Genomic DNA, 8300 nt, shown 5'->3' on the forward strand with positions numbered 1-8300 from the left:
ACTCCAGGATCATGACCTGAGCCGAAGGCAGTTGCTTAACCAACTGAGCCACCCAGGCACCCTAATAAATATTTTTTAAACTGAGCTTTTGTTTTAGGCACTCTGCAGTATGTACACTCAATGATAACAAGTTCTAGGAAGTAAAAGAAGCCCCCCGGGCTTCTGCTCAGAAAGACTCAGAAGGGGCCCCTGAGTTGCTCGGTCACTCCTTTCTTTTTCTTTCTTTCTCTCTCTCTCCCCCTCCCTCCCTTCTTCCTTCCTTAGATTTTATTTATTTATTGAGAGAGAGAGAGAACACATGAGCAGGGGGAGAGGGAGAAACAGATTCCCCGCTCAGCAGGGAGCCCCACTTGGGGCTTGATCCCAGGACCCTGAGATCATGACCTGAGCCGAAGTCAGATGCTTAACCAACAGAGCCACCCAGGTGCCCCTAAGCTGCTCTTTTTTCAATGGCTGAAGAGAGACCTCATACCCACAGGCAAAGCTGGCTTCTCTTGAGGTTTCCCTACCTCCCCATCTTCTATATAGGCATGTGTTTTCATGGTAGATAAGGCAGAAAACCCAGATAAACAAAAATAGTCCCACAACCCAGAGATAACTGGTCATTACCTCGAAACACAACTGTTATCAGCTATATTTCTTGTGATACAGCACCCACCAGATCTCTCTCTCACATACTCACACACAGAATGGAATTACCCTGCACATTCTACTTATGTTTCTCACAGAATACTCAAAACCTCCCCTCCCATAACCTTGCCTATTCATTTTGGTAAAGTTGCAATATGTACATTATTTAACCATGCCCTTGATATTAGACATTTATGTTGATTTTAATCTTTTATTAAACAGTACTTCAGAGATTCATTGAAGCTAAATCTTTTGTACCTCTCTTTACAAACTTTTTTCTACTTACAGATAATTCTGGTATTATCCGAGAGCTAGAAGACGTGCCCTACCAATTTACTACAAAAGACCAAAAATGCCAATTTACACTGATTATACCACTAATAAGGTGGTTTTTAAAAATATCTTAAATTATGACACTACTTCTCATACTGATAATTCCATGCTATTAAGACAGCCTCTGGGAGCTGATTGGTCCAAAACAGAGCTCTCCAAGGCCTTTGTTTCAATCACAAATGCAAGCTTACGAGGTTCTCTGAGCCTTCCCAGAAGACTCGGAACCCTGCCTGAACAAGGCAGGCGTCCAGACACATCCCATCTGGCACAAGGGTGTGGAGGAAGGAAGGACAAGGAGGAAAGGCTTGAGAGACTAGTGGTCTCCTGGAGACTTCCTATGCTTACCTCCTTCCACGTCCGGGTGCTGTTGGCCTTGCGGCTGCTGTCCACCGCTGCCTGGTATTCCCCGAGGTGGACCAGGGTGGAAGCCAGGCGGGCAAAGTTAGAAACACTGCTGTACAGCAGCTTGGCGGCCTCATACATTCCCTCCTCGTAACAGCGGTCTCCAACCTACGAACAACCAGGTAGCTTTGCTGAGACCTTCTTAAATGGGAAGATTCTCCAGAGATGGTCTAAAGTTCCTAGGTGGCAGGGGTATTTCTGTTTTCAAAGAAGGCGAGTACCTTTCTGATCACACAGCAGCCTGGGCTACACAGAGCTTTTGAAGGATAAAGTGTGCCCCTCAGGCCCTGGCTCCACTCTCCACCGCCTGCTCGTGTCTGCTGGCTGTCATCTCCCACATCTGCAGCCCAGTGGGCCTGGCCTCAGAGGTGTGCTCCTTGCTGCTTCCAGGCCAGTCCCCTCCGCCCCACTAACAGCTGCCCACCAGAGAATGGCCTGCCAGGGATCACACACCAGCCCTGGTTCTTGCTGCCACCCATAGATCTCGCTCATTCCCTGACAGCTTTAGCTTTCTTTGACTTCCTCTGCTCTGAGGACCTTGCATCTCTCCTGACAACAGCCAGTCACTGTCAGCTGCCAACCCTGGGAAGCCTGGTACAAGAACCTACTCTCTGCCTGCTGCCTCCCCTCCTTTCCAGCTCACCACCTCCAGACACCCCAAGTCCTGCCCACCACCCCCATCTGTGCCCGGCCAACTCTCCTCTTGGCTTGCTGGCTGTTGGCAAGCCATGTGGCTCTACCCTCACTGCCTTGGTTGCACTTGGCTGTACTCACTAGGCCAAACCCCAGTCCTGCTTAGAGCGGTTTCTCTGCCAACTCCGCACCCAAGACCGCAGAGCTAAATTCAGACAGCCAAAACCCAAAGTGCCACCCAGGCTCTCTTAAACTTCATGATGATGGCCCTAGAGGAACACACAACACTAGCAATCCTACTCCCTCAGCCCAGGTACTTGCTCCTTGTCCATCATTCATTTCCTATCTTCTTTCCCCAAATCTCCAGCAACTCAAGCTGAGTGCCTGGCTTCCCAAACCCTGAGGAGACAGACACAACCAGAAGAGCCCTTCCATAAGCACCAGGACTGAGCCTGCCCCCTTGCTGCATCTATGGTCCTCACCTGGCCCCAACGCCAACTCTACTGGTGCACGTGACCCCAGCTCCCCTCCCCTGCTCCAGGTCCCCTCCCCTGCTCCAGCAAGCCTAGCAGTGATTCTTCCCTCCGTACTAAATCACTCCTATAAGCTTAAGGAATCAGTGTTATTTCCCCCAGCTCCAAACCAAACCAACCAATCTTCACTGTGACCTCAGCCCAGCTATTGGCTACCACTCTGCTTCTACCCTTTCTTTTTGAGCAATATTTCTCAGAAGAGATGTCTATCTGTCTTAAAAGCTGTCCCCAGTCTCTTTCTGTCCTCTCTGGAATCTGCTGCAATCAGTCTCTTGCCGACTTGCTAGCAGGGTCACTGCTTCTAAGTCGCCAGCTCATGATGCACAGCTTACCCATCACTCTCCCCGAGAGACACCTACTTGCTTCCCTGCACAACCCTTTGCTTTTGTCCCCCCACCCCCACCACTTTCCAGCCCCACTTCTCCCTGCCCTTGGGCTTTGGGGTGCCCTGGTCTCAGGCCTCAGCCGCCCCCCATTGCACAGGGTCAACTGCATACTGAAGACTGCCACATTTACAGCTCTATTCTTAAATTCTCCTTGGAAATTGGACTTCTGTACCCAGGACAGACGCCCCTGAATGTCGAGATCGAACCTGCCTGCACGCGAGTCCTGACTGTCCTCCAGGCAGGCCTCATACATGGCCCCCACCTCAGTAGGCACAAGTCCATCTGTCCAGGGCTGTCCCACACCACACATGGCACAGCTGCCTCACTCCCCCTTCTCACTCACACTCCACCAGCAGCCCAAGCTTATCACCAGCTCTCTGCCACTCACCTCGACCACTTTCTCTGAGTGGCCATTGACTCTGGCCTGGGCTACTGAATAGCCTCTTATCTGCTCTCATTGCTTCTGCCTCTGTCCTTCAGTCTGTTTTCAGCACAGCAGAAACTCCAGAGGAGTTCTGTTAACCCCTAAGACCAGATCATATCCCTCCTCTGCTCAGAGTCCTCTGATCTCACCCAGAGCAGAAGCTAGAATCCTGCCCGTGTCCCACAAGTCCTGACATACCTTGCCAACAACCACCTCTCCCCAACATTCCCTCTCTGACTTGAACCGTGAGCCCATGTTTGAGGTCCTACTTCAGCCCCCTGGGCCACCACTGTACTGCTCCTGCAACACACTGAAATATTCCTCAAGGCACCCTTGCACAGGCTCTTCTGTCTGGACTCAGGCCTCCTCCCTCAGAGGGATACAGACTCAAGAACTCACCTCCGGGACACCTTGCTAGCCACCCGTCGAGAAGTGCACCATCCACCTTCCCACATCACCTGCCCTACACTGTCCACCTCTCCCTGCTGTGCTTTTCTCCTGTAAACTTACCATTTAACACATCACAAATTTCTCGAATGGATCATAAGATCCACAAAGGCAGAAATTCGACTACTATTTTCACACCTGCATCCACAGTCCCTATCCTGGCACATGGAAGATGCTCAAGAAAAGTTTGTTGAATGGATTAATTAATGAAGTATCGTATCAAAGCGTATGATCCTTTAAGACTCTTGTTATTGTCAATTTATAGGCAATACAGGGAAAATGAGTTAAATGACATCACGGGACTTCAGTCAGCAGAAGCCAGACTGTGGGACACATATGAAAACAGGTGGTGGACTGATCTGGCTGACGTGTACTGACCCCACCTTGGAGGACTGTGGAAGGCAGGGAGCACAGCCTTAGGGTCACCATGAACAGAGGCAAAGAACAAGCAAAGCCATCTGAGCTTCCCAGTCCAGCTAACTTCCGGTAGGATTTACCTTCTGTGTGACCCAAGACAGCATCTCTCGCTATGGTATTTAATAGACTCCCCAGTCAGGAGAATTCTGTTATGAATTCAGAGGGAGATTTCGGGCAAGGCTTCATTTTCTAACACCTTTATTCATTTTCTGATTATAAAGGCAATTTAAAAGTTATGGTCACCGATTAAAACAAGACTTGGCAAACACAGGCAAATGAAAGGAAAATGGAATAGTATTGCCCAATCCTTATCTCTGAGTTCTTCGTTGTCACCACCTGGGATGTTTTTCTAGGTACATAGATATGTTTATCATATTGTACATGCAGGTTTTCACTCGGCTAGAACTTACTTCAAAGGTTTTTCTGTCACAAACAAGACTCTAAATACTTGTAATGGCTGTATTATATTCCACTGACGGACGTTATTTCCTTTTGTTGGACACTGGCTTTCAACTGTTATTAGTATAAATCATGCTGCAATGATTAAATATTTATATGTAAAAGCTATTTGGACTTTTCCTTCTTTCTTGGGATTTATTTTTACATCTAGACCTATGAGGCCCATGAGTAGGAATATACATATATTTAAAGCTTTTATGCATTAGATGAACTGATACTTTCCTTTGTGCTTTCTTCCACTGCTTATATGCTTAAAAACTCCTTCCTCATACAAAGATTCAAATAAATATTGAAAACTTTTTACTAAGAAAAAAAACCCCTCAACTTTTACCTATAATTCTTTCATCTGGAATTTTACCCCAGGAAATAGGAGACTTTACAGTTATTTAGCTCTTTCTTTTATTTAACATTTTGCCTTAAGGTTTGTTTAAACATTTTTGTGTTATTCCTACTTTAAAAAATATTCTTCCCATTACATTATGATAATTGCTAACATATGAAAAGCTGTTAATTTCCAACCTATCTCTTTTACCTGGCCAGTTACTCAGTTCACTTTGCTCTTCAGTGATAACAGCTAGAACACTGGCACATAGTCCTGATACATTTTATAGGAGAATCATTCTGATGTGCACAGCCAGGGGACTTAACTTCCATACCAGTGACAGTAACACAGGACTTAATTCACGGGGTGGCTTGTTTCTCAGTGTCAAAGATCTGCGCCACTCTAGGAAGCGATCCCTAAAACTGCCTGGAGCAGTTTGTGGTCCCCAGGGCACGGCCTACCTGCTGGATGTGGGCATTGTTGGGTCCATTAATACAATCTTCTAGCTCAGACAGACGGCTGGTTTTAGCCAGGGCAAAAATAAGTTCAGTATCTATATAGGATTCATGGCCCTTTTTCCTGGCCATCTGTAGAAATTTAACCAGATCCTCCCAATTGTCTAAAGACAGAAAACAAAAATACATTAATCCAGAGCTGCTGAGTTTAAACAGGAGGCTCAGCTCCTCCCATTTTGTCCCCAGTTAAGATGTTTAATCTCCCACTCGGCTTCAGTGAGGGCTTGGACTCCAGGTAAGGTCTAGAAGGACTTGTTTGCCTGCTAAGCAGAGCCCTATCCCAGGTGGGAGAGACAGAAAGGGCAGAACCACATGGAGGCTGACTCTGGGGACGGGAAGTTCCATGTCACCAAGTAAAGACCTCACCAGGAGACAGGATGCTTATTCCAGCCCCTGGAGAAGCACGGACCACAGTTAATTGGAAAGGCCAGAAGAAGCTCTGGGTCTAAGTTTCTGACCTTAAAATTATCATGATAATGCTATGCACTGTGCTTAAACTATCTTGCCAACCAAAGAGCTAGTGTCTAGTTAACAGCCAACTGAAGAGCTAGTGTCATTAACAGAATAACAGTAATAGATTCTTTTGGAAAACTTTGATTTAGCAATGTCTCCAATATCTCTGGATGTGTAACATGTGCAGATTCCTGGGAGGGCCACATCCTTCTCTTGCCAGGCTTCACACCAGTGAGAAGCAGAGCCCCAGGGAGAGGAGGTTCACTTACTGCTCCTGCTGGCTGCCTGAACGACCTCCAGGTGGGAGGAAGGGTCATCAGCTCTAATGTAGGAGTCAATGGCTTCTTTCACCAAGTCTTTCTGGAGCTGGGCACAGGCCAGCTGACTCCACACAGCAGGCTCACTGCATCTCTCCGCAAACTCGTATGCTCGGTCTAGGTTTCCAATGTGCTCAATCAGGACCTAGGGGTTACAAGAGGGCTCTCATTCTCCGCAACACCCAGTCAGCTCCAGGGAGCAGACAGATTTTTGTTCAGTTCTACATTTTGCCTAAAGTTGCATGACCATTTCAATTCAGTCCAAAGCAACTGGGCATTAAGTATTTCTCAGATGATGAATGGAGGGAAAAGATGAGACCTATACTGTAAAGGAGGAAAATGCCATGTGGAGAAGAGACACTCCAACAAAGAGGCATAAAGAAATGAGAGACAGCCAAGCTAAGCTTTTTGGGCCAGGAGAATGACATGGGAGTTGCCTCCCGATCCTGGTAAGATAGTACAATGGGGCATACAGGCTGTAAAAAGGCTCAAAGGAACTACTGTGGGGAATCAGATAGCTCAGCAGGCAGAAAACAGGCTTAAAGGACAGTCTGGAGGGCTTGGGTGCAGCAGCTGCCCCTCATACAGTTTGATCTCAGAGCAAGGCCATAGACCATGTATGAACTGAAAAGAGGAGATATGAGATTTCACAGGCAGGTACAGAAAAATGGTAAGGGAAAGAGGCAAGGACATAAAGAATCTTGGTAAGACAGCAGTTAAAGTGATCTGTCCCATGGTTTATAATTCATTCGGAAATAAAACCAGAAAAGGCCAACAGTCTGGGAGGAAAGGGAGGAGGGCTAAGGGAAAGGATCTTGGGTTGAAGGTGGGCAGGAGGGCTGGCGGGACTGCTCTGGGGAGTTGAGGCAGCAGAGGGTGAAGGATTGGAACAGCCATCATGTGCGAGGGCCTCTGAGAATCAGACACCTCGGTCACCAGGGCTGACCACAACACCTCGATTCAGGTATCCAAGTCTAGAGGAATGACCAGGAAGTGGGGGTGACTGCCAGACAGCAGGAGCACAAGCAGAGTAGGAGCCAACAGCTTGGGAAGATGGGTTACTGGTGAAGAGCAGAAAAGAGCACAAGGATCTGAGAGATGCATCAAACAACCGGAGGGTGTGACACCGTTGGTGATGACGAGGACACAGTGTGGCAGAGGTCACTAGGGTCTACCATGACAGCACTCAGCAGCTCACCTGGATTGCTGAGGCGTTCACATCAAACTTGCGGAAGATGGTGAAGGCCTCCTCATACAGCGCACTGCTGACGGCGATGTTTGCAATGTCTGGGGCATCGTAGTTGTCCAGGCGGCTGATGTACTCCATGACCCGTGTGCGGTCCGCCTTGATGGCAGTCAGGATCAGCAGATTCTGGAGATTCCTTAGGAGAGGCGGTGGTCAGCGCAGTGTCACAGGAATGAAAGCTGTACATAACACCCTTTGGCAGGCTGACCAGCCCAAGATCCCCAATTTAAAAGTATTTAAAACACACACACGACTGACGAATAGATACAACAGAATATTTATGAAGTATATGCGGTCCAACATCTTGAGAAAGCACCAGGTAGGAGATAGGAGAAATCAGAAAACCACCAATCATTGGAAGGCTGCTGCAGCTTCTCCAGGAGCTGCCTCTACTCCTGCGTCACAGGTATCTATTTTCCTGAACTGTGCCTCTTACCAGCTCTTTGTGGTTCTTTATAGTTCTACCACATAAATTGTATATCTATGGGCGCCTGAGTGGCTCAGTCAGTCGCGCGTCTGCCTTCAGCTCAGGTCATGATCCCAGGGTCCTGGGATCAAGCCCCGCGTCAGGCTCCCTGCTCAGCAGGGAGCCTGCTTCTCTCTTTCCCACTCCCCCTGCTTGTGCTCTCTCTCTGTCAAAAAAATAAACAGTCTTTTAAAAAATTGTACCATTGTTGTAGTTCTGTATACTAGCAATGTACAATTGTAAACAAAAAAAACCCTCTACCTATTTATAATAGCTTCCAAAACATGAAATATTTAGGTATAAATCTAATAAGACAT

The 8300-nt window shown here is 47.6% G+C and overlaps 1 protein-coding gene across 2 annotated transcripts in view; it reads right to left on the reverse strand.

The window, feature by feature from the left end:
* Nucleotides 1-8300, reverse strand: part of CLTCL1 (clathrin heavy chain like 1) — a 100396-nt gene that overhangs the window by 16274 nt on the left and 75822 nt on the right. For both annotated transcript variants that reach the window (XM_032398546.1, XM_032398545.1), the window contains exons 20-23: nucleotides 7470-7653; nucleotides 6224-6416; nucleotides 5448-5605; nucleotides 1309-1473 (exon numbers count right to left, since the gene is read on the reverse strand). In XM_032398546.1, the coding sequence (XP_032254437.1) occupies nucleotides 1309-1473; nucleotides 5448-5605; nucleotides 6224-6416; nucleotides 7470-7653 (700 nt within the window). The remainder of the gene's footprint in view (nucleotides 1-1308; nucleotides 1474-5447; nucleotides 5606-6223; nucleotides 6417-7469; nucleotides 7654-8300) is intronic.

This window comes from Phoca vitulina, unplaced genomic scaffold (genome assembly GCF_004348235.1).
Source record: "Phoca vitulina isolate PV1807 unplaced genomic scaffold, GSC_HSeal_1.0 scaffold117, whole genome shotgun sequence".
NCBI classification, from domain to species: domain Eukaryota; kingdom Metazoa; phylum Chordata; class Mammalia; order Carnivora; family Phocidae; genus Phoca; species Phoca vitulina.